General features: G+C 44.5%; 1 protein-coding gene across 1 annotated transcript; it reads left to right on the plus strand.

Moving 5' to 3' along the window:
• The first annotated feature begins 126 nt into the window (after positions 1-126).
• Positions 127-25628, plus strand: fbln2 (fibulin 2). Its single transcript, XM_017409779.3, has 17 exons — positions 127-257; positions 1919-3254; positions 9872-9986; positions 10186-10315; positions 12087-12267; positions 13353-13571; positions 14189-14293; positions 15445-15546; positions 16224-16355; positions 18425-18562; positions 20150-20290; positions 21292-21420; positions 21929-22054; positions 23132-23248; positions 23352-23480; positions 23791-23914; positions 24762-25628. The coding sequence occupies exons 2-17, from the start codon at positions 1985-1987 to the stop codon at positions 25117-25119; spliced, it is 3516 nt and encodes a 1171-aa protein (XP_017265268.1). The 5' UTR covers positions 127-257; positions 1919-1984; the 3' UTR covers positions 25120-25628.
• Positions 25629-26711: the final 1083 nt, after the last annotated feature.

Consider the following 26711-nt stretch of genomic DNA (forward strand, 5'->3'; position numbering starts at 1 on the left):
CACACACACCACCATGCCGTCATTTCTCGTGTTTTGGATCAACTGCAGAGCACGCGGGGGGCAAACAGGAAAAAAAAAAAAAGTTGGAAGTGTTTCTATAAAAGTTTGCCCCGCCCTTAGGAGGGGGAAGAAAGAGGAAGAGGAGGAGGAGGAGAGGTGCTCCCAGCCTCCAAAGTCCGGGAGCCTCACAGGACTTCAACTTTACGCACAGGTTTCCCTCAGACTCACAGGCACGCCGGCGCTGCAAAAAAAACGTGGTAAGAGACGCGTTTAGTTTAGTTTTTTATTTTTTGTTTTATTAGAAATAAACCCCTCTGCATGTCACCGAACATCACGCACTCCTCTGCGTGTTTGGCGCAGATCATTACTCACTTGTAAGCCTGCATGCTGCGCTCTGTTACGCGTCGGGTCGAGGGGAAATCTAGTCTGGGGACAACACCAGATTGCTTTTTTTTCCCTTGGGTGCAGTAACAATCTGAGAGTTAAGATGTGCATTTAAATCGGAGGAACGCTGTGATGCAAGAGTAAGCTCAACCTTGGGCTTTTAATCACAAAGGGTTTAGAAGTTTTACCTCCTAAAAAGAAAAAAGACAAAAGCCTCTTGTTGAGCAGATGTGACAGCTGAGCTGGGCTTTTGTGTTGTACTTTTATGACTTTTATAGATCCTCCCACCACTAATGGTTCCTTTTACATTGATGATTTTTTCTTCCCCCTTGTCACTTAATATGAACATTGCAGAACACACTGTGGACCCTCAAAGCTGAGGTCAGCTGTTAAACCACCATTGTGTGCCAAATGTGGACTGCAAGATCTGCTAAAATGATCTTGAACTCACAAAGGCATCATTGATTCCCTGAATGCTGCTGCACTGCACTTTGTGTGGTTCCGCAGCCAGATTTAGAAGAACAAAATACCAGATGTTACGTTCGTTCCGACGACCTGCGATACACGTGGGTCTACTGTACGTTTAATTTACGATTTTGCTTCCATTTGAGAAATTTGCTCGAGCTGTAAAGTATGGATTGGGACTGCACGCTGCAGCACGACCTCGTAACTTTATATCACAGCAAACGGGCCGTTTCTGCAGAGGAGAAACATCATTTTCAAGCTTCCTTTGCATGCAGCCATTCCTTTGGTGGTAATCTACTCAAAGGACGTGCAGTTTGGTACTAATGTGACAACAAAACAAGCCTTAAAAAAAGAAAAAAAGCAATACCCTTCAGAAAAAAGAAAAAGAAAAGTAAACTTTTCGGCGAGGAAATGACACAGAGCTCTTGCAAAGTGAAAAAATAAAGAGGAAGAGGAAAATAGAAACCACCTGGTTTTCGACATCACTTACAGGATCGAGCTTTTGTGCTGCCATTCTCAGTCTGTCTCTGTGCAGCACATTAAACCCAAAAGAGAGGGGGAAAAGCTCCAGAAATGTAACTCCATTTGTATAGTTTATACAGAAACCAGTTAAGGCACTGAGAGCTGAAACAGTTTGTTCTCCACCGGTTAATTTAAGAAAAACAGATATTTACTGTTGGATCAAACCATCCAGAGTTGAAATTATCTAAAGCCAACATAGTCTCTGTTAGGGTTTTTTTTATATAATAAACTCCAATTCCTTGAAGGGAGCTTTTGTGATTTTGTGGCTTTAAGGTTTGGGTTTGCTGGGTCATTGTTGTCTCAGACAAACGTTACTTTTAGCCAAATTTCCACGCGCAATTAAAAATAAACTGCAGCCTTCCTCTCCTGTGGTGTCGGAGCAGCAGGCGTGGAAAAATGTGCGTTTGGCAGGTGATCAAATCAAAGCTGACAGATAGGCTTTTGATCATTTTTGAAAACCAGCCACAGCGGACTGATTTTTATCAAGCTGAGTACCAAATAACCTCCGTTGTGTTCATGTACCAATAATCACTCTTTATTTTTACAGGCACGGAGGCACTGGTTTCCTTCCCAACTGGAATCAAGTCTGTAGACTTTGCACTTTTTAAGCAACATGCAGCCGCTATTGCTTTTCTGCCTGTTGGTTTTCTGCGTGGACACGTGTCGAAGTCAGACAGACTGCACAGGTGTCGCCTGTCCCGATCTGCAGAACTGCATTGAAACCACTTTAGAGAACGGCGCCTGCTGTCCCAAATGTGCACAAAGCGGCTGCGCCTGTGAGGGGTACCAGTTTTACGACTGCGTCCAAGCAGGCTTCCAGAAAGGGAAAGTCCCGGAGGGGGAGTCTTACTTCGTGGATTTCGGAAGCACGGAATGCTCCTGTCCTCAGGGAGGGGGGAAGATAAGTTGCCGCTTCATCCCATGTCCAGAAATCCCGCCCAACTGCATCGATGTTTTACAGCCTGCGGACGGGTGTGCGCAGTGTGGGCGCGTTGGCTGCGCCCACGGCAACAAGAAGTACGAGGCGGGGCACTCTGTTCAGGTGGACCGGTGCCAGGTTTGCCACTGCCCAAACGAAGGGGGCCGGTTAACGTGCTCGCCCATCCCTGGCTGTGACCTCCGTGGCGTCGAGAAGCCCACTGAGCACAGCGGCCCTCTGAGAGGCGTCAGCAGCGGTCCTGACAGCCGACAAGCAACTCCTGCAGGACCGTTTTCCAAGCTCGCCCTGGCAAACGCTCTTCCACTGTATAAGGAGGACCCACCCAGTTTTGGCTCAGAGGATTATGACTACACGCTGGCAGAACCGACATCTTCCACTACTCAAAACCTGGCCCAATCACTGGACTCTACTGCACTTCCTCCAGCTTACCCAGAGACGAACTCTGCTGCCTTCATGTCTCCTGATGACGGGAGGAATGAGCTGAGGGGGAAAAGCCCGTCTACAGTGAGACACGTCGAGGATAAAGTGAAACTGAATGCGGATTCAGCCACTGCAGGGGCTCAGAGCGAGGCGTCGACATTATTACCAACCGCAACCACGCAGAGAGTGGACACAGGGAGCCACAGGCCACAGCAGGAAGCCGGGAAAAAGGCCACGAGACACAGCAGTCACAGAAACACGAAGCATGCTGACCAGCAGAAGCAGAGTCAGGGTAAGCGTGCAAGGAATCACAGTCGCTCCCACTCCGCCGGCCACCAAGAGTCGGTGCAAGCAGAGCGCAGGAACCCGCTTGGCAACGACGAGCAGAGTTCCTACCCCCCGGTCCATCTGAGTCCCACCAGCAGAGCGCCAATCAGGATCAAGGAGGACAACGGGGGGCCTCAAAGACAACCGCAAACCCTCCACGCCTCCCAGCCTCAGGAAGAGGAGGAAGACGCAGAAGGTAACTCTGACATTTTCTAATCAAACGCATCTGTTGGCCTGTAACGGTTGGAGCAAGTGTCTGAAAGCAATTTGATTTAAGGGGAACTCTGAAACACAAGAGGTTTCCATTCATGCAACCGCTCCAGCAGAGCGGTGTTCATTACGAAGCGTCGATGAACTGACCCGTGGTACTGCTCTCACATCCTGCCGTTTGGAGGAACAAATTATTATCACTTCATTTAAGCTGGCAGAGATCCAGAGGAGAAACAACAACAGCAAGCTATTGTTCATGGAAAGGCTGCTTTCTGAGATAGCATTTTTTCCCCCCCCCCTCAGAAATAACACTGACTATATATAGAACAAATTAAGTTCAGAAAATGCTCTTTTCTCCAGAGGATTGTAAAACTGTCAGAAAAAAATGAACCGTTTTCAAATTATTATGTTTTATTTGGATTTGATGGTGTAGAAGCAGCTGGTAATTGTGATTTCCTGTAGCGTTTTGCACCAGGGACCTTCAGTTAAGACTGCCTGCAGCTGAAAGAATGTTAGGGTTTTTGCCCCATGCGCGTTCGTCTGCCTGTCTGTTAGCAAAATATCTCACGAACCACTGAGGAAATCTTAATGAAACGCTCAGAAAATAATCGCTGGGCGCACACCAGCGATTTGGAGTCAACCCGATTCAAGACGGCGGGCCACAGGCAACCAACCTTCAAAAACATGCTGAGCAGACATTTGGTGTGGTAGCAGCTGAGACTGATCCCCAACACATATTGTTCCTTTAAACTTCCTTCAAGGAATGGGAGGCCTTTTATGTATATATATATTTTTTGAACATGTTCGGGTCCATTTATCCATTTCCTGTAGTTTGGAAGATTACCCAGACGTTGCGTACGAGTCCTTCGCACATTTTTGTAATAACTGTATCATCTGCTTCCATTCCAGCCCCTACATTATGAAAGAGAGCTGTCCTTTTTAGCAATGATGATGATGATGATGATGATCACATAAAGGCTTTAGGCATGAGGAGCGGAGCAAGGCATGGACAGAAATCACAGTTACCTGCTGCCTGTGTTTCCAGAGTAATCAAGAAACGATGCGAATGAATTTAGAGACTGTCACGTCAATATTTTAAACGCTGACCAAAAAAAAAAAAAGCTCTGTACCTCGGTAATGGCACACTCGTTTTAGGCGCATTAACACAGGTTTTGGCGCAATCTGATGAAGTTTCATAATTCTAGCTCTTCTGATTTTGACGCACAAACATTTTAAAGGGAGGAAAAGTGCAGGAAGAAGGGTAAGATTCATTGGGGAAGGTCAGTTATTGCATCACTACGCATCTGGCAAAAACAACAAAGAAAATGGCACATCAGCACAAACACCTCATACCATCTATCAAGCAAGGTGATGGAGGCGTAATGATTTTGGCTTGTTTTGCAGCCACGGGGCCTGGGCACCTTGCAGTCACTGAGTCCGCTGTGACCTCCTTTGTATTTCTAAGTTTTTTAAAGTTAAATGTGAGCCCCAATGTGACAACTGCCTAAACTGGGTCACGCAGTTTGGCTGAAAAGATCTGATCAAATGTGTGCGTTTTTGCACCTCGGCTGAATTTGTACTGAATAACAAACATGATGTGATGCATTCTGTGTTGCTGCTTATATCAGATTGTTTTTACAAAACCTTAGGCTCTGTCAAGCCTCCGACATGTCTTGATATGTAAAACCATAGAACTGAGACAAGTGGAGTCATTTTGACACAACAGTAGGTACAAAATAAACCCTCTCCTAACATCCCTAAAGTTTTTGTTGAAACCTGTCATTACGTTTTGTTTCTGTCAACACTCTTCCCCCACAGGTATTCGTGTTGGATGTGTCTTCCAGGGGCTTTACATTAGTTCCCTCTTCAGCACACTTCCATAAAATAAAGCTTCAGAACAGAGGGTGTAACATACACGAACCCGTTCGTTCGTTCATTTCAAAACTTGTGATTATTTTGACGTTTTAATCCCAAAAGATTAAAACCTCACAGTTCTGAAACGAGTGGGGGGTTGACGCACGGCTGTGTGGTTTGCAGGACGACGAGACGCTGAGGGTTCACGGCCCTGCACTTCTTCAGAGTGGTAACATGTTAAAGCACAAACAGGAACAGCTCGGCTGATAAAGGCCTTGACTAATGTCTGTTATCAATGCTGTTAGCACAGGATGTCAAAGTTATTTGGACAGGAAAGGGGAAAGTATAAATAACAAGCACATGGCCCCTTTATTCCAAACATACGTGGGTTTCTTTAGCTTTGGGTTAAAGTTTTTTATCTACTTTTTAACTCATTTGCTCTTCCTTTGCAGCCAGATGCAGAGTTTGCTCTGTAGGGGGATGGGATTGTTGTGGCTTTTCCATGCCCTGGTATAGGATTTCTCGGGCTCTGTACCTGTTAGCGGCACAGTACTCCTGTGATGAATGAGACCACTGTTATCGCTTGATTGCCAGGCTCTTCCCCCTGTTCCCTCACGAGTCCGTGTGATTACCCATCTCCTGCGAGGCTGCTGGTTTCCCAGTCTTCCCAGTAATCGTCTCATCTGTGGCACACCTCCACCCGTTTTCCTGCTTCGGTAAACATCCACCATCATGTTGAGCTTAACAAGAACCAGAACTAAAAAAAAAAAAAAAAAAAGGCCCATGATGATATCTTCTAAAAATTCAAGGCTTTGCATTCCTTGAAGGAATGGATATTGCCCGCTGCCTTTCATGCCAGAATTAAAGTAAACTAAGATCATCTTATGTCGGAGCTATTTTGGTCAAACTTAGAAAATGACACTGCAACGTTGAAATGTCTTGCATGATCTGTTAGCGTTTGGAGTGTGTGCTGTGAATGAGTGTTAGCTACTACCACACAAAAGTTTAACTCAATATCTGCAAAAGTCACTGAGTTACAGCCGTTGTTTTATAAGATATTCTGCTAACAGAGAAACAGGGTTCACTCCAACAGTTTTTACAAACGTTTTAGGGAAAAGATCTTGCACAATGTGTTGCGCTCCAATTATGTGTTGGGATCAATGCTCGGCTACTACCACACAAAGTTTTAGCTCAATATCTGCAAAACTGGCTGAGTTATAGTCAGTTTTGTGTTTTATAAGGTCAGTTGGCTGTGGCGGCCATCTTAAATTGGATCGGCTCCAAAATTGAATGAGTTGTAGATGGACGTCTACGGATTACTTTCTGAAAGTTTCGTAAAAATCCATTCAGTAGTTTGCGAGATATTTTGCTAACAGACAAAAGTAGTTAATTCCAATAATTACTGACAAAGTTTTAAGCACATATCTCATGCGATCAATTAGTGCTCAGAGTATAACTCGGGGATCAGTCTCAGCTACTACCAGACCAAGTTTTAGCTCAGTATCTGTAAAATTGACTGAGTTGTGGCCAATTTTGCGTTTAAATCTTGAATTTGGCTTCCTCCAAAAGGTAATCAGTTACAGATGTAAATTCGTAGATCACTTTCTGAATGTTTCATTAAAATCCATTCAGTGATTCGGGAGGCATTTTGCACCGACAAGCACACAGACTCGGCCCCTTCGCTCTCGGCGGCAGGCGACCGTCACCTCAGACGAGGCCAAATGAAGCGGCGAGGCACTTGTTTGTATCAACAAAATTAGTCACAACACGCCGCACGTTGGGGTGGGTCGAGCCGACGTGTAATTTTCCCTCCTGATGAAAGAGGACGGTGAATTCCAGAGCCGGTCACGCACAAGTTCACTCCTACCGTGCCGCCGCGTTTCAAGATCGGTTCTGAGATGATAGCTCACTCCCGTTAATCTGGGGTGCCTTCAGGGTCATTTGGCAGTAATTTTTAGCAATGTTTTCCATCCTCGGCGGGTTCCTTAATGAAAACCCAGCCGACGCCATTTACCCATGTTTAGAAATGAAAACACACACACACACACACACACACACATCTGCTCCAGATGCAGAAAACCACTCATAAAAGACACCCACAGTCAAAGAGCAACCAATAGGCAGTTCCTCGGCGCTACTAGAAGTTTGCAGACACCCAATTTGAGCAAATGTAAAGAAAATAAAGTCTTTCGTGTTACGCTCTTTAGTTTTTTTTGCTTCACCAAGGCGATAACATCTAAAGCAGGAAATCACCTTTTGAACTTTTGACCCCTGAAAACCGTCAGATTGGACAGGATCGTGTTGACCCGTCTGTAAACGCTCACTGAAATGTTACAGTACGTGGCAGGATGAGCCGAGCAGCACGTGCAGGTGGTGCAGATTCAAAACCAGCGTTATTTTGCTTTGGGAATGTCTGTGAAATGTGGGGAATCTCTTGGAAACACAAGCTCCAAGTCCAGGTAATTTATCTTAATCTGATTATTATTATTATTATTATGAGTGTGTGTGGGTGTCTGTTAGCAAAATGTCTCATGAACCACTGACTGGATTTTAAAGAAACGTTTAAAAAGTAATCACTGGATGTGCATCAAAAGCTGATTTAACATTTGGAATCAGTCTAATTCAAGATGGCTGCGACAGCTAAACTAGGTAACACAAGTATGGCTACAACTCAGTCAGTTGTACAGATATCGAGCTGAAATTTCATCTGGTAGTAGCTGAGAGTCATCCTCACCACACATTCTGATTGAGCGTGATTGTTGTTTTCAAGGCTACAAAACAGCTACGACTTTCTCAACATAAGAGGACTTTAGCATGAGAACTCATGAAAGGCGGCGGGCGATATGCATTCCTTCGAGTCATGCGAGGCGTTTATTTAATGGCAGTCATTAACAGGTGAGTGTTTCACTCGTTTCTTTAACACGAGCAGATTTGAAGTCCTCAGGGTTCCAACGTCTGGCTGTAGGCCCAGTTAAAGTAAAATGGGTTCACAGAAAATGGGAGGAAAGAAACAAAAACAGCTTGATTGTTCACATGATTACTGACTCACGCTTTTGGCAGAGCTAGGGCAGAATCAGCGGTTCGAAACCGACTCGAATGTTTTGGTAATGAACTCGCCGTCACGTCACAACCAGCTGTTCTTGGACAGTCGTTATGGGCTTCGGGAGAAAATGTTTCTACAAGGACTCATGCCGGAGGTGGGAGGAACACTGTGTCACCACCTTTCGAGCTCTCTAATTGCAAACACACGAGAGCCACGGCGTGTTCTGGAAACGAATTAGGCACTTGTGTTGCAAAAGAACGACCGAATCCGCCAGACAACAGAGAAGAAACGGCATCAAACATTTCTTTATGAGCCCTCCAGGCGTGTTGAGAGGTGCCTTCTGCTTGTTATCCTAGCTGTATTTTCAAGCCGTGTGATGTCACCAGTTTTGGATTTAGACTAAAAGCAAAGAATCTGGTGCTAATGTCGGTATAATGGACTGAGATAATGACAGGTCACCTTCAAGGAATGGTTCAGATCTTTTAAAGTGGGGTGAACAATTAATTTCTTACCTGTTGCAGACAGGCTTTTAAACAGCCTCAGGCTGGAGAAATGAGCTAACGACGTCTCAAAAATTTCATATCGGTTCACTATTTTCTAAACCTTTACGTCGCTTTAAGTTTCACATTACAGTGACTTACACTTACACGGAATCCTATGGTTATTTGCAAACGCCAACAGTGGCGGCAGCAGCTAGCTGTAGCACTTGGTGCACTTACAGCAGAAATGTCACACTGTTTCTGCGTAACGTGGACATAACAGTAAAAGATTACATCATAGCGTTCACATACTGTAACACTTGTTACAGCTCTGTAAACCCCATCCAGCACCGACACCTGGAGAAAATTTGCGTTTGCTCTCATAACAGACAAGCTGATTCCGGCAGGAGAAAATGAATGAGGCAAACAGAGGAGTGACGGTGAGCAATCGTGTTCTCTGTCTTTTAATAAACTTTCACACAAGTTCAAAGAGGCCTGCCTGGCTGCGCAGCTGGCACAGACGCCGGGGCTCTGTATCAAAGAGTCAGAGTTTGGATTTTCTCCTTTCCAGACCTTTAAATTATGCACACTGTGGCCGTCGCTCGCCTTCCTCTGTGTGAGCGCTTCGGTTTTTTTATCAAGGAGAGGGATTTCACCACAATGTGGAGGTGGATGTGGAAATTAAAGCTGGGCAGTGAGTGCCGACTGTCATTTGTTTAGAACTGCAAACGTGGTTTTTGTTTTCTACTGTGTGACCTCTGCCCTCACTAAAGGTCCATGTGTGAAGAGCCCAACAGTGAGAGGCCAATCAAAGCTTTGAGAGAGTTGAACATATTGTTTTTTAATCATACAATTCTGGAGGTGGTGTTGCTGTTTGATCCAAAGGAAAGCTGCACTCTGAGTTTAATTTTATAATTTAGTTTTCTTCTGCTTGGCAATGAAGATGTGTGTTGTCTAAAAGAAAGCAAAAGAACGCCCTCAAATCCCACTTTTTCCTCCCCTTTTGTTCCATAAACTGAGAGCATTTTTAGGTGACAAGTCTCTGAAAAGATTGAAAGATTTGCTTCTTTCTCAAGTCAAGTTTAACAGCGACATCATACCTTCTGAACTTTAAGAGGATGAACTTTACCAGTGCCGTCGCAGCACTTCAAAAAAAGAAATGATTCCGAAACACCGGCTGCAACGAGAAGATGAGGTTTAGGTTTGAGTGTTTGTGTTTCGTTCCAGTGTCAGTCGGAGAGCTGGTGAAGAGCTGCTGTGAGACCGGAGAGAAATGGGCCTCAGTTAATGGCCACTGCAACAACATGGAGCCGCCCGCAAAAGACCGCCACTCCATTTGCTGGTGAGCCCATTATGATGCACTCGAGCGTGGAACTTAATAACAGAGTCCTGATTAATAGAACAAAACTGGTTTCCCTGCTAGATTAATCACACATCATCCTCAGGACTTTGACTCCAGCGATCATTCGAATTTCACCACCCAATTATAGCGGCCCTCATGGGAAGGCCGTTTCTAATGTGTGTGTGCCCGTCTCTGTCAGGACATCCCAGCAGCAGTGCTGCTTCGATTCGCTGAAGGAAAGCCGCTGCTCGGCGGGAACCAGTGCCGCCAGAGCAGGAGGTGTGTGCGAGGAGGGCGTCGGCAGCGAATGTGGGCTTGATCCCTACAAGGCAAGTACGGCAACAAGAGCCTCACGTGCTCGGCTCTAAGCTACATCAGACAACTTTGCTTTTAAACAAGTAATGGAAAAAGTATTGACATCAGCCGAGAGGTTCTGGGTGGGAGTCACTCACAGCACACGCTACTCATCGGACAAGATCGTTAGCATTAACTGTTGGATTCAAGCCTGTCTGTCAGCAAAATATCTAATAGATTTTAATGAAACTTGCAGACAGTATTCGCAGAATGTACATCTATGACCGTCTAACCTTTCCAGTTAATCTAATTCAAGATGGCTGCCACAGTTAGCTGAAGAAAAATGGTGGTAACTCGGTCAATTTAACAGATATTGAACTAAAATTTGATGTGGTAGTAGCTGAGAGTCATTTGTAACATACTCGGAGCGTGACGTATTGCATGGGGTGTAAATGTGTTAAGGAACAAAGATCGGGTAATAACTGCTCCACTGATTTCCATTTACAAGGCCCAAAACTCTCCAACGTGTTTGTTTTTAACATTCTTTTAAACATCTCCACACATCTGTGTCAGAAGAGTCCAGAAATTAGCTGGAATTTCTCGTCAGACAGCGACTGGAAGCGCACGCCTACGTGTGCTGGAAGGATGTAAATGACACGTAACCCAGCCTAACGATTCGCCTCTCTACGAACGAGTGGTCCGCAATGAGAAACTCTGGTCTGGATTTCCACAGGGGATTACTGTTCTGGTGCTTTTCGTCCAGTGCGTCATTATTCTTTCTAATTTGGCGTATATTACTCTTGAGGATTTCTAGTCCTTCAAACTTCATTATCTTCCAAGCAGATCTCAGCAAATAGAAATGTCAAGCGCCGATTCATTTTCTAAACATAAACTGATAACAGCGTCGGTGGTTTGATTGAATGTCATTATGGCTCCCACTGATAGTCCGGTCAGGACCACCTGGATCATATTGCTGCATCCATCCGTCGCTCGTACTCGCTTGATCCTGTTCGGGAATGCTGGGAGCTGGTGAGGAAGACCCTCGGACAGGTCGGCAGGCGGTCACAGGGCCAACGTGGAGACAAAGCGTGCGCTCACAGTCACACATAAGGGCTATTTATAATCTCCAGTCAATTTGATGTGCGTGTTTTTGGTCTGTGGAAGGAAGTACTTTAAGAAAACCCATGCATGCACAGGGAAAACATGCCAAATCCACACACAAAGGTCTCAGGCCAAAGCTTTTTGCTGCGAGAAGTCAGTGCTACCCATTTGCATAGATGTGACCACAGCAGCCTGAATCATATTTATTTAAACCATAAAGCAATGTTGTAAAAATGATAATACTGTAGCCTATTCTGAGTATAACTGATGAGGATGGGAGCGTTATTTGTTTTGGGGGAATTCCAACACAATCTTTTTGCCCGATAAAGCTCAAGAAAGGTTAGGAAATTATTAAACAAACAAAACATTTACCCTCAGAGAAACATTAAGCTTAAAAATGAAATTTGCCTTGATTGTTTGTGAAAAGAGAGTTGATCTTCTAAGAACCTTAAATGTATATTTGTATATGTATATATGTATACTTATGAATCACACACACAAAAAAAGGAAAAAACCCAGAAACACACTCGGGTCAAGACCTATTTGGAGAACGTTCAGAGAAATCACCGGCCGTCACACTAAAAGCTACCGCTCGTAGAGCTGCAGTGTTTTCCATAGCATGCGGTTTGCTTGTTTTTTATGTAAAGTGGCTTTTAAAATAAACAAAAAACTACCGTGATCCGATGTTGTTTGTCTGACCTGCAGGAGTGCTGCGGCTGCTGCACTCTCGGGCTCCACTTCCTCAAAGAGGGCCATCCCTGCGAAGCCCCCCGGCAGATGGGCTCCCTCTGCCGACACGTCTTCCTCAGCTGCTGCGGGGCGGAGGAGGGCAGGCACACCGTCAGAGAGAGGCCCGCTCTGGACTCCCCTCTGCCCCCCAGGAAAGGTATTCGTTTGGTTTCAAATGTGCGCACAGAAAGTGTTCCTTATGGCTGACGGACCGTACGTTTTACTTTGAGTCAGCGCAGGAATTTTGATTTTTTAAATTTTTCTGTGTCCTTGAATTGAAAATAAAGTCATCTCTCTCTATAAGCTGTCTAGAAGGAGGCAAGGCTGTGTGAAGTAGGGGTACAAAGGGTGCTGCGGTCCCGATGCTTCTCATAGGACTTTCTCCGTTAAGCAGCGAAACGCCTTCAGCTACAGAACAGACGTCCAGCTGTTTTTCACTTTTTTTTGGATTTACCATGACTGAGAATCTACACCAGCTTAAAGAGTTAATGTAAAACATGAATAAAAACTGATTTAATTAGTGTTGCATTCGTTCATACTCCAGTAATATTGGGATATGATTAAGGTTTGTAAGTCTCTGTGTCTGGAAAACTTATAAGCACCAAAAAGCGGGCAGATTGGCCTTAAGCCATGATTGTAAATTTATAGATGTTCGACCAAAATATGTAGGATGCTCAAATATGCATTTCACCGCATTCATGTATTTGGTATTATACCCTTCTTCATATGAGCACCTTGGCTCTTATAAATTCAAACATACTCACAGGGAAAGATTTAAGCAAAGGACGAGCAATTTATTTTAAGTTTGCTGTTAAGAAGGAAGACCTGGAGCAAGATCCTTCCCCCCACCCTGCTGAAAAATGGTCCTCCTAATGGCCTTGTTCTCCCTTCTCACTGTAATTCTTACAGATCTAGTGTCTGCCTGCCTGCTGGGCATTGCGCGCGGCTCCTTTCCGGTAAATCACCACGTTGTTGGAAGTTGTGTAAAAACTCATTTGGTTTGGCTGTCGACAACTAAAGGAAAACTTGGCTCAGCTCTTACTGAAATAGTCTTTTTTTCTTTTCGAGCCCGTCCTGCCTTGTTGTTCTTTGGGATGATATTTAGGATCTGTTTTACCCGTTTCATATATTTTATATGTTTTGTTGTTGTTTATTTCTAAGAAATGATTAAATGAGCGGTGTAGGGATTGTTGAACGACACGATGTGAACCTTTTTACAGCAGTGGCCTCTTTGTTGTGTAGTATCAGACAGCCCGTACCCTAAAGAAGCCTTCTCCGTCGGTGCGGAGCGGGACGGCGAGAACGCCGTGGAGGGTCCCGTCGAGGTGGAGGACATGGACGAGTGCCTGATCTACGAGGGCAACATCTGCCACCACAGGTGCATCAACACGCCCGGCTCCTTCCGCTGCGAGTGCTTCCCCGGGTACGTGCTGCAGGAGGACGGCTTCACGTGCGCACAAGGTAACGTCAGTCAAGCTCCCCGCGCCATTTAGCCCTTTATGAAAATTACATCTGCGTCAGAAAGTCCACGTCTGTCGACACGTTCGCTTTCCTTTTTCATTATTATTCTGTTTGAATTCCTTCCTATCTGCAAGACCCGACGCAGCCTAACTACAATTATTCCACTCTTACACTAACGTCCCTTTCCTGGATCCTCCTCACATCTACGCTTTGGTTTTTTTTCATTTTATTTTTCGCTTTGAGTTTCTTGTTCCAACTTAATCTAATCAAAGAGTCCTCAAAGAGGCACAAAAAAAAGAGATATTTCCAGGTACTACGCAATGAGCCAATCACTTTTACCGACTCGAGCCTGTCTCAACAGGGAGCTAATGCCAGAGATGTCAGCAAATTACAGTGAGCTACGAGGCGCTCGAATAGACCCGAATGTATGTCTGAAGGCAGTGTTTTGTTTTTCCTGCCCCGCCTCCGTTGCTTTTACAGCTTTCATCCGTAGCCACGAGCTTCACGTTGTTGAATGAGAACGCAGGTATTTCACAACCAGGACTGCAGCGGATGATGGAGAGGTGATTACAGAGCAACTCACTGCTCCTGTTCTGACATTATTCATGTCTGCGCAGAGGCTGCGCACGAGGAGAACCGACTGCGGGAGGATGACCGAGAGGAGGCCGCCTCCCCACTCCCACCTCCCCACCAGCCTGCTGTCCCACTCAACCCCTGTGAAGGTGAGATAATCAGCTCAATGAGCCGAGGAACGCCTCTCAGTGAGTGGTGTTTAGTTGTTTGTTTTTTTTTTTAAGTAGCTGAAGGTGTTTAGAGGAAAAGAAGGTTTTCATTTTTTTTGTAGTCTTGCAGGATCTTTGTATTATAAGCCAAACAGGGACTTGTTTTGTTGCTCTTGTTTGGATGGAGGTCTGCCTCACTGTTAGCCAAACAGAGACAAACTAAAACAGCTAAAAGAAGCCGAACACTAGCTAAAAGCCAAAAATGCAAAATGCTAGCTAAAACCTTAATGTAGCAAAATGCTAGCAAGAGGCCAACTGAAAGCTAAACATTGCAAAACACCACCAAAATCAAGAAGTAGCAAAATGCTAGCTGAAAGCCAATTGAACCTGAACGGTAGCTAAAAGTAACAAAGTGCTAACCAAAAGTTAAAATTAGCAGAACAGCAGCTAAAAGCTAAAAGAAGCAAGAAGCTAGTTAAAAGCTAAAAGTAGCAAAAGGCAAGCTAAAAGCTAAAATTAGCAGAACACTTGCTACAAGCCAAAAATGCTAAATGCTAGCTAAAACCTTAATGTAGCAAAATGCTAGCTGAATGACAATTGAACCTGAATGGTAGCTAAAAGCTAAAAGTAACAGAGGGTTAACCAAAAGCTAAAATTAGCAAAACAGCAGCTAAAAGAAGCAAAAAGCTAGTTAAAAGCTAAAAGTAGCAGAACTCTAGCTAAAAGCTAAACAAAGCAAAAGGTGAGCCAAAAGCTAAAAGTAACAAAAAAAAAATAGCTAAAAACTAAAAGTAGCAGAAGAAGCCAAACATAAAGCAGATTTTAAAGAGAACAAAGTTTTTCAAGCAGTTGAATGGATCTCGATGTATTTCTATGGGGAAAATGTTTGTAAATAAAGTAACAATATGGAAAAGTAAAAAAGCTGCAGGGAAACAAAAGTCGTAGCAGCCATCTCCTGGATGAGACGAAAGATTAGCTATGAATGAAAAATAAAATCAGAAATAACCATCATTCACACAATAAACTGTGGGAAAATAAAAAAATGAGCAAACACTGATTCTTTTCCCACACACAGAGCAACAAAGCCCTCCTGCGTGTAAGGCAGCGCGCATTAGATTCATGTGTCCTGACTGGACTGTTCTGACTTCCAGGAAACAGCATCTGTGAGCAGCAGTGCACCCCGGTGGCCGGAAGGCCTCAGTGCTCCTGTCGTCCAGGCTTCTCCCTCAGAGCTGATGGGCGCTCCTGCGAAGGTAAGGGGCTGAAACCCGGCGGTAGAGCAGAGGATATTTCAAAGTCTTCAGTCGTGACAGGAGTGAAGGATAGACTTAGGAACTCAGCCCTCGGCCCAGTTTTCTCTTCAAGCCTGAGGAGTTCGGTTCCAGCCGAGGAAGCCGTCTTGGTGGGACCGCCTGCCTCTGATTTGTCTGTTTCACTCATCAGCGCCTCCAGATTTGCAGAGCAGATACGGCTCTAATCCCCCTGTGGGAGAAGTTTTCATCTTGTTCTCAATCCAAGTCTATACCAGAGGGATTATCCCAAATATCCATGCGTTATCACGACAAATCTCCCCAACTACATACCATAGATACCCATTATTTTCCACTCAGAACGGTGTTTCATCACTGGGCCAATCAGATGCTGAAGGATATGTCCGGGCCTCTCTCCTGGGGGATCATAAACTGTGGCCTGTCTCTTTCTACACATCATCAAACTGTTGCAGTGACACAGAAAGCGGCTCAGCGTGGTGACAAATTCTTTTATTGTGTGGATGTTTCTCCTCAGTGGTCTCATCCTTAATCTTTTTGCCGGAGGGGGGTCCGACTTGTCTCCCTAATCTGTTTCCACTCGATGTTCCTTGTACGCCTTGTTCGCCGCTTTCCTCCGCGCGCTTCCCGCTCACACATTTGTCTTGATTTTCCTCCTCCAGACGTAAACGAGTGTTTGTCTCCTCGCGCCTGCCAGCCTAACGAGCGCTGCGTGAATGCTGCGGGGAGTTACGCCTGTCAGAGACTGATCACCTGCCCCCCTGGATACCAGATCAACAATGACATTTGTGAAGGTAATCTGCGCCCGATCAGCGGTGGGGCGGGGCGGCAGCGAGGGGTCACAATGCAAGGAAGGTGCATTGTTCAAGGAGAATTACCAGTTGCCTGACATTTCAGAAAGTCCTCGCATTTACGTAAACGGGAACAATAAACTGTGTTTTAGGCTGAAGGAGAAAGATGGGCGATAAGCAGACTCTGCAAACACAAAAATGGCTGCAAATCAGTCAAATTTACAGACCCTGAGGTAGAAATTGATGCTGAAAGTTACCCCAAACAGGTTGCATGAGAACCTGAGAGGTTGTGCAAAAAGATTTGACCGAAACGGCTACGCTTCCATCCCTTCTCAGCATAAAATGATCCTAGTGTATTCAAACCAGATCATTCAGTGAAGGATTGCGTATTACGCTAAACTCTTTAAAAAGAAAATGTATTTACTTGCCATTAACCTGTGTCGGGACCCGCCTGGCCTGACGGTTTGGGCGGTGCTCAGGGTTGTTCAGGCAGACTCTGAGCGGAGGGCCTCCACGACGAGCGATGCCGTAAGTGGCGCTTCCACGCGGCAGATGAGCTCCTGTGGCTCAGGCCACGCAGTCGCAGCTGATCTGTGCCACTAATGATGTTTGATCGTTAAACGGGGGCCGTGTGTTTAATGGTAAGGCCCCGATCTGATACTGCTTCTAACCGCTGGTAGAAACATCATTAGCGTGAAGAGGGCGTGCTCTTTTCTGAGATGTGTTGATGCCATCAAATTCAAAATTACCTTATTTTTTTCTTAAACTGGTGCAAATTTTTAGTTTCTTAGTTGTGAATAAAATATGAGTTTATGAGATTTTTGTATGATTGCATTGAGTTTTTAAAGTTATTTCTTATTATATGTCTCAGTTTTGTTCAAATTAGGGTTGTATGTTATTTATTTATTTTTTTTTGCTAAACTAAGCTCTACCTTGTTAAAGAAGGTTTTTGCCCCCTAATAGTAGCAGCACACAGTATGTTGCTTGGAAACCTGAATAAATCGCTCAGATTTATCCAGCGATTCGCTCATATCATCAAAAACCCCGTGTTTTAAAATTGCAATCGTAATAATCCTTCATCTCTTCAGCCCTGAAGATGCAGCATGTATGATTTAAAAAAATAATAAAATAAAATACAAAAATCTGATTTTGATTTTTCAGTCCACGGGAGAAGTGTTCGTATTTTTTTTTTCTTCTTTCATCTTAAAAGAGCTCTGACCCAGAAAAGACTAAAGTGTTTCTGCATCTTCTTTCCATGTACTGTAGTGATTTTTCTTTATTTATTTATCACGTTAAAAAAAGAGAGAGAGAGAGAGGAAAAAAAAACTGTCAAGATTTCCAAAGACGTTGAATGTTTACATCTCCATTGAGCCCATTTTCAGAGAAGAGAGTCTCTGGCAGCCTCTCTCACGTTTCTTTTACCTCCTCCTCCTCCTTCTTCTTCTTCTTCTTCTTCTCTGTTTGCCTCCATCTCTGTCTCAGCTGTCTGCAGAGTCTCAGATGCTCAGTCGCCCATTAGTGAACCTACAGTGTACCTTATATCCACAGGGCTGCCTGCCAAAACAGCTTTAGGCCTCTTCTTAGTGATTACAGTGGCAAAAGCTCTGCAAATGTGTTTGATTTAAAAAAAAAACTAAAACTAAAAACATTGGTGCATTACCCACATACCAGCATATAGACTGCATAGGCTTTTATTCCAGATCTGCAGCTTTTATTCCCGCTACAGTAACAGATGTGGAGGATTGATTGAGAACAAGTGAATGTTTTACAGAACAGGTGGAGGGGAAAACTCTCGGGGAGTGTACCGCATTGATCGCTGACACCCTGAGCACGAAGAAAGATCCTCTGTGAATACGGCTGTGTTGACTCATTAGCTGTACTCTTCTAATTGAAATATTACGCTGCTGTTCAGGCTGCTCGGTTGTATTGAAATTGATTAGTGAAAGGCGACGTGAAACCACTTCACCGCAGTGCCATCCAGTGGGGAAACGGGGCCACTGCGTAGGCGCCGTCTTCTTAAGATTCATTCAGCCCTCCTCCTCTTTGGCTCACAGTCTTCTCTCCCGCCGCAGACATCAACGAGTGCGAGCAGAGAGCCCATAACTGTGGACCTGGGTTCGAGTGCGTGAACACAGAGGGTTTGTTCAGGTGCAGCCCGCAAACCCTCTGCCCCGCCGGCTTCAAACGGGGCACGCAGGGCAATTGTGTAGGTAAGAAAAACAGAAACATGCAGGTACTTTGTCTTTCATGTCTATTAAATGATTCATTCAGCATCTGTGAAACAAAGGTAAAGAAAGCAGGGATTTCCAGCTGGACACAAGTAAAACAGGAAAAGTATGTGTGCTAGTAAATAATATATATACTAAAATCTGTCTCAGATACATTAATTTAATATATCACCTCCAGGGTGTTGCTCTACTCAGTACAGCACATATTCTTACAAAACCTTCAACCTTCTGTCAAATTTATTTATTTCAGTATGTTTTTATATGCTCTTGTTCTAATTTTTCCCATTTTATGAACTTTTGCCGTAATATACTTCTTGTGATTTAATTCTTGATATTCTATCTTTTTAATCCACCACTTGTATTATTGATCAATTGATAATAATAATAATAATAATAATAATAATAAAGGGGGCCTAGCATTTCTTGAACTGTCCGCTGCCTTTCATGCCAGATTATTAAACTAATATCATCTTATGATGAGAAATGATGGCGCTGCAGTCTTTTTTGTCGAACCTTAAACATAACATTATAATCATTCTCATGCAACTTTTCATTACCTCACATGGTCTGTTAGCGCTCAGAGTATGTGTTTTGAATCACTGCAAGCTACTACCACACCAAAGATTAGATCAATATCTGTAAAACTGACTGAGTCATGGACGTGATTTTTAAGGCCAGTTGGCTGTGGCAGCCATCTTGAATCAGGTTGACTCTAAAAGGTAATCAGCTGTTAATTTACATCCAATCAGTACTTTTATCAAATTTCATTAAATTTGGTCCAGTGGTTCATGAGATATTTTGCTAACAGACAGACAAACAAACATACTTAAACACAAACGTTGTTGTACGCCTTCGCCTTTCATCAGTGGGAGATAATAAACTCTGTTTGATCACATTATTGAGCATAAAAATGTGCCTAAAACATATTAAAGTAACTATGTCAGGCCTGTTTGCAGTTTTGTGTACACTTTAGAATAAGTGCATTCAGGCCTTTATTCAGTGATAAAATTCTCTCTAGATTTAATTGGGCCACAGAGACTGAAGAAAAACCAGAGTAAGTGGTTGCTGTGTTGTGTTTAAATCATTTTACAAGGACCGTTTAGAGATTCCTTATCTCACTTCCAAACAGACGAATAAACCAGGGAGGAAATCTCGGCGCGCACCGATGAATCATCGCCTACGAAGGTGCCCGTTCGCGCAGATGGATCGGCGGGGTTAAAATGCCACACAGACAGGAGATCAGAGCCGTCACTTTTAGGGGGTTGCAGAGGGGGGTGGATAAAAAGCCAATCCCCTGTCGTCCTCCTCCAGTGCAAACTGAAGCTGTGGAATTAGCCCCCAGGGGCAGGAACCGAGGCAGGTCGAGGCAGCGGACGGACGCCACTGTAAAAAGGGAGTGCAGGAGAAACGACAAAAAATGGAGAAAGTGTCAGAGCCAGAACAAAGTTATCCGGCTGTGTGATGTGTGTTCGCTTTGATATGGGAGGCCGCAGAGACGCGTCTGCCCGTAGGGTCCCGTCCGTGCTTCACGTCCGCCTCTCCAACCTCTTGTGTGTCTCTTCCCGCCAGACGTTGACGAGTGTGGCGCCTTGACCCAGCCGTGCAGCTCGGGCTACAGCTGCATCAACACGGCGGGCTCGTACGTGTGCAGCAGGAAGATCGTGTGCAGCAGCGGCTACTACGCCGGCCCCGACGGATCCAGATGCGTCGGTGAGGCTCGCAGTCGCCGCAAGCGTTGCACGCGTCGTCACATTTCAGACGCAGATTCACAAGTCAGTGTGAAGGCAAAGGAATGTGGAGTTTATCAGGTTTTAAAGAAAAACCTCATGTGTGGCTGAACGCACAGAGAAATGTTACCTACCAAAATAAGAGCGTCACTTTTGCCTTCTTCTGAAAGAACACTGGTTATTTCTGTCTTAATATTCTGAAATTGTTACACAGTTTTTAGGCAGCTTTTTGCATATTGTTAAACCTCTGCCCATCTTTACTTCTAGAGAACCCAGCCTCTCTAAAAGGCTCTTTTTGCGCCTCAGTCCTCTTACTGCCTGTTGCCAATTAACGTAATTAGTTGCAGGATGCTCCTCCAGATGTTTCTTATTTGTACCGCTTACTTTACAGCAGGGGTGTCCAACCCTGGTCCTCGAGGGCCCCCATCCTGCAGGTTTTACTTGTTCCTCTGCTCCAACAAACCTGATTTTAACCAATGGGTGATTAACAGGCTTCTGCAGAACATGAATAGGTGATTTAACCACTGAATCAGGTGTGTTGGAGCAGGGAAACAAGGAAAACATGCAGGATGGTGGCCCTCGAGGACCAGGATTGGCCACCCCTGCTTTACAGCTTTGCCTTCTTGAGTTGGTTGCTGCCGTCAAATTCGAAATGATCTTTTTCCCCCTAAAAATGGTAGAATTAAGCATTTGGTATGTTCATCACATTCCATTGTGTTGGAAATATGTGTTCGTGAGATTTGCAAATCCTTGCATTCTCTGTCTATTTTTACACAACATCCCATCATTTATTTATTTTTTTTTTCAGAATTGGGGTTGTGGCATCAGCCATTTTTGCTTGTCGAGCAAGCTCTCTTGTTTCTAATTAGACAGAAACGACCAGTGTTCCCAGAGAGGCCGGCTGAAGTCTTGCATTTTAAAACCTCGCTGCTGGGAGCTTGATGTCTTCAGGGTCACTTCACAGATTTCGCGTGCCTCTTGTAGATGTGAATGAATGTGAGAACGGCCTGCATCGATGCGGAGAGGGTCAGCTGTGCCAGAATCTGCCCGGCTCCTATCGCTGCGAGTGCCAGACAGGCTACCAGTTCGACTCCCTGAGGAGGATGTGTGTAGGTATGAGGGCCGTTTCATTATTTTTTTTTCCTCTTTGCCTTTTTTCTCAACCTAACATTTTCACATTGATGTATTACAGTACAGCCCCCGTTATGTTTTGCTGTGCCCACTCTGTTCCTCCTGTTTATTATTCTGTAGCAGAGAAAGCTCCTGTTTTTTGTCCCCCCCCCCAGCTTCAGCTCCTGCCTCCTGCAGTAGCCAATAAACCTCCGATCACGTCTCTTCACCCTGCTCCGCACGTGACTCGGCGTTGTGTTGTGGCTCTCATAATAAAACTCTCAACTCAAGTGTTTAGACTATCAGCAGACAGATGGTCCCCTTGGATCGCACTTTGCTTCACACACACACACACACACACACACACACACACACACATGCACAGTTGTGCAGGACACCATAAATGCACATGCTCTGTTGCACACATGGGTGTAAACACACAGGGCTCTTTCTGGGGTTTGATGATGATGATGATGGTGATGATGATGATGATGATGCTCCGTCCCCTCAGACATAAACGAGTGCTGGCGCTTCTCCGGCCGTCTGTGCGCCCAGACCTGCGAGAACACCCCTGGCTCCTACCAGTGCACGTGCGCCTCCGGTTTCCGCTTAGCTGCTGACGGCAAGAACTGCGAAGGTGCGTTTGTGCGAATGTCAGTCCGCGTGGCCACGAGAGCATGTTGACGCACGTTTTGTTTTTGCCAACTTGTGTGTGAAACTATGCACGTGTGTGTGTGTGTGTGTGTGTGTGCCTATTTGCATTTACAAAACAGTGCAGCTCTAAAAGGCAGGACGTGTGTTTCACAGCATATTGTTCCTTCAGACGGGAGCTAGCAAAACAATAACTGTCTGCATTTCTCAAAACACATAGAGAGGTGCCATTACAGCTGCTGCCTTTAATCCTGACATTTATCCACTTTCTTCTTATATAAGCTTATTGGGAATTTGCTTTTTTAATGATCTAAGGTGGTGTGTAAACTGTATAAGAAGCGTTCAGAGAAGCAGCATCAAAAGATATGTTTCAGCGGCTGCCAGTGGCTCATTTGGGTCGTCATGGTAACCACGCAGCTGTGTCTGACTGCATTCGCACAACTAGAGAAATTGAGCATTTTCTGTAAATGCAGCGGGTGTGTGCTGAAGGAGTTTGCTGAAATTTGCTAAGGAAAAAAAGACAAAAACAAAAAAAGCCTAAAAAGCAACTGAACGCAAGCTAAAGAAAGCAAAACCGGCAGAAGAGTGGCTAAAAGCAGCGGAACTGGTAGCTGAAATTAGCCAAACATATTCTAATATAAGCAAAGCAGCAGCTAAGATTTCAGCTATTATACCAAAATAGCAAAAATGTTGCTAAAAGCAGCAGAACGATAACTAAAAGCTAAAAGTGTCAGAAGAACAAAAACAGAGCAACGATGCTGATTCTGATCTCAAAGAGGACGATGTTTGTGAAGGACGAGCTCTCCTTGTATTTATATGGGGATTATTTTTAAGTATAACACATATTGAGCTGATTGAGCTGACAGAAGGAGTCTGATTGCAAAAAAACTCTAAACTGGAAAACAATAATGTGAACGCTGACTCAGCATTCATTTAACAAGGATGCTTCCGTTCTTTAACACCCTGAATAACAACATCTTGTTTGTATGCTGAGATTAAAACACTGAAGCCAGAATAATGGAATTGGCCGTGGCGTTAATGAGCTCTAACCTCTGATGTCCAGATGTGAACGAGTGCCTGACCAGCCCGTGCAGTCAGGAGTGCGCCAACATCTACGGCTCCTACCAGTGCTACTGCAGGAAGGGCTACCGCCTCCGCGAGGACGGGCTCACATGCGAAGGTCGCTCACGCTCACGCAACCGCACACACCAAACTCACACCGAGCTCATACACCCGCCCAGAACCATTTGTCTTCTTCTTCTTCTTCTTCTTCTGCCACGCAGACATCGACGAATGCTCGCAGAGCCTCGGCCACCTGTGCACCTACAAGTGTGTGAACGTTCCCGGCAGCTACCAGTGCGCCTGCCCCGAATACGGATACACCATGTCGCCGAACGGGCGCTCCTGCAGAGGTGAGCGAGCCGTCCCGCCACCTCTTCGTCCACCCGAAACGAGGATACAGACTGCAGCTGTGCCTCATTGGCTCCTGCTCGGAGATTGATTTCGAGGACCGCTCAGATTAATCTAATCGGCGGCCTCTCTGTGGTGCAAGGAACTGCACGCGCAATAAAATTTTATAGGCCTAAAAATCTTGTCTTGCTAATTTGAAATTTCTCACAGGCAACGTCCTTTTTTTTTTTTTTTTTTCGTCCTAACTTATAATCCTGTGACTAACGCCAGGCAGTAAAGCGGCCCTTTCGGTCGTTTCTCTTTATGTTTCAGATATTGATGAGTGTGCCACCGGGGCCTATAACTGCTCTCGCACTGACACCTGCTACAACATCCAAGGAGGGTACCGCTGCCTTTCTCTGAGCTGCCCCCCAAACTACCGCAAAGTGTCCGACACGTAAGTCTGAAGATCGTCAGAAAATGCCCTTACGCTTTGAAAAAGGTGAACAACAGAACACCCTGATCCAAAGTTTTGCTGACTTTCTGAAGATCTTTCAAAAAGTTTTTGTTTTTTTTTGAATACCGGCTGCTTTTCGCTTGTTTTCAGTTTTCGCACCTGACCGTTTTCGCTTGTTGGTTTGTTTAAGCCAACAGAATTTCACCTGCGACTCGTTCGGGCATGAAAAAAGGCTCCTAAACTCAAGAGCCGAGCCGGTGTTGTGTCGGCACAAAACGGACAACTTACCAGAGAATCCATTTTAAATGAGAGCTTTAGACAATTTGTTACCAGCAGCCTGTCGCAAAGACACAATTTGTTTTCTGTTTTTTGTCGAGTCGATGAAAAATGTCAAAGATAACGCGGCTTGACAGAAAATAGTAGCTGAAAACCTGACGTGCGTGCATTGTTCAGGTCCAGTTCCTAAAGATACGACTTTCAGATACAGATTTGCTGTAGATGGCTTTTTTTTTCTTATTCCTGACACTTTTTTGGACCTCCACTTGTTCTTGTTCCTTTTTCTTTTTACCTCTTAAGCACACAGTGCTCAGGGTTTAGGGACACGGATCGGACACAAAACAAGTGAAAAAGCAGCAAAAATCCAAAGAGAAACTTTGGCCTTCAGGCCTTCAGAAAGTCTGGAGATCCGTTGGCTATCAGAGATATGCACAGTATCGTTTGGCATGCTTAAGAAGAAGGATGCTTTAATAATTTATTTTATATTTTGTTAAGTTGTAGCGAGTAGAGAAAAGTAAATTCTTTCTGCGCCGTTTAAGCCAGCGTCATCTTTCGTCGTTGTTTCCTGCAGGCGCTGCGAGCGGATCAGCTGCCCCAGCCACCTGGAGTGTCAGAACTCCCCCGTGAGAATCACCTACTACTACCTCAGCTTCCAGTCCAACATCGTCACCCCTGCGCAGATATTCCGCATCGGACCCTCCCCGGCCTACTCCGGAGACAACGTGATTGTGAGCGTCACGCAGGGCAACGACGAGGCCTACTTCAGCACCAGGAAACTGAACGCCTACACGGGCGCTGTGTACCTGCAGCGGCAGGTTCAGGGGCCTCGGGATTTTCTGATCACCGTGGAGATGAAGCTCTGGAGGCAGGGGAGGTTTACCACTTTCCAAGCCAGGATCTACGTCTTCATCACAGCCAGCCTCCTCTAACAGCGGCTAGGCATCATCCCTATTTAACGACACCTCCGGATGTTCCAACACCTAATTCTGCTTTCAGTAGGCAATAAAAGTACTTTTTTTTTCCCTGTAACAGTAAAAAATAATTCAATATTTAAGGGAAGCAAATCAATCTATATCTCCTTTTCCTCCTTTGATTTCATGAAATCAAGCTGTTGGAGCACAGTTCATATTTTAACCAATGTTTCTCGAAGAAATGCAAATCGCCCGCCACCTTACACGCCAAAGTTTTAAACAACGATCTCGCACGACCTGTTCGCAGTACGTGAGGTAGATGGCTCTCAGCTACTACCTCACCTAGTTCTAGCTCAGTATCTGGAAAATGTACTGATCTGTAGTCGATTTGTGCTGGCTATAGTTGATTAGCTGTGGCAGCCATCTTGAATTGGATTGACTCCACAAATGAATCAGTTGTGGATGAACATCTAATGATTGTTTTCTGAGAATTTCATTAAAATCCATCTAATGGTTTAAGAGATATTTTGCTAACAGACAAACAGGGTTGACTTTAGCATTCATGGCCACAGTTTAAAAATAAAAAAGATCTCATGCGATCTGTCAGTGCTTAGAATATGTGTTGGGGATGACTCTCAGCTACTACCATGCCAAATTTTAGCTCAATTTCTATAAAATCGATTGAGCCGTAACCATTTATGTGTCTGCTAAGGCTGATCAGCTGTGGCGGCCATGTCGAACTGAATGAATTTGAAAAGTTAATCCGTCGTAGATGTTCACATGAGGATTATTTTGTGAGCATTTCATGAAATGCCATCCAGCGGGTCGTGAGATATTTTGCTAACAGACGAACACACAGACCATTACATGGTTGCCTGCCCTTCGTGATTGCAGATAAAAAATTTGACATACACCAGTTTCATATGAAAGATAAAAGCTAAAACAAACAAAATTTTACGTATTTACTTTTCTTTAATTCTCATCTTGTCAGATTTGTAGTATCACTTATTTTACTGCAGAAAAGCATTAAGTTTGACTTCTTTTTATAACCTGCACTGCTGTTTCTGTTTTAATTTTTTTTTTTGTATTTTCATACTTAATTTAACGTTACTCTGTTTGTGTGGTGTAATATTTTATACTCGTGTAATGAAACATATCATAAATGGATGTATCATATTTCTCCTCCGGTTTTATGTGCATTAAAGTATTTTTGGTAGCGTATTAAAGAGGAATCGTTGGGGTTTTTTTTTTTGGAGGTCCTGTTTGTCAAGCTGCGTGTTTCTGACAGTGTTTATCCGTCTGATCTTATAAACTTCATTGGACTCTGCACCATAATATATCAGTGTATCCGCCTGCGTCTTCTTCGGTTGTTAAACTGTACGCTGTAATTCATTGCTAAAAGGACATATTAAACCCCATAAATATCCCGGCTTTTTGACGTTGCGGTTCACACCCTGCAGGAGAACTCAACGTGACAGTCGTTTTATCATCGGACCCCAAAAAGCTCTAATAAAAGGGATTGGCGTGCAGTGGTTATTACACTCAGTACGCTTGTTAAAAAGTTAATATATAAGGTTTTACCTGAAAAATAGGAAGCGTTAGACCTCCAT

The sequence above is a fragment of the Kryptolebias marmoratus genome, linkage group LG8 (assembly GCF_001649575.2).
Source record: "Kryptolebias marmoratus isolate JLee-2015 linkage group LG8, ASM164957v2, whole genome shotgun sequence".
Lineage (NCBI taxonomy): Eukaryota > Metazoa > Chordata > Actinopteri > Cyprinodontiformes > Rivulidae > Kryptolebias > Kryptolebias marmoratus.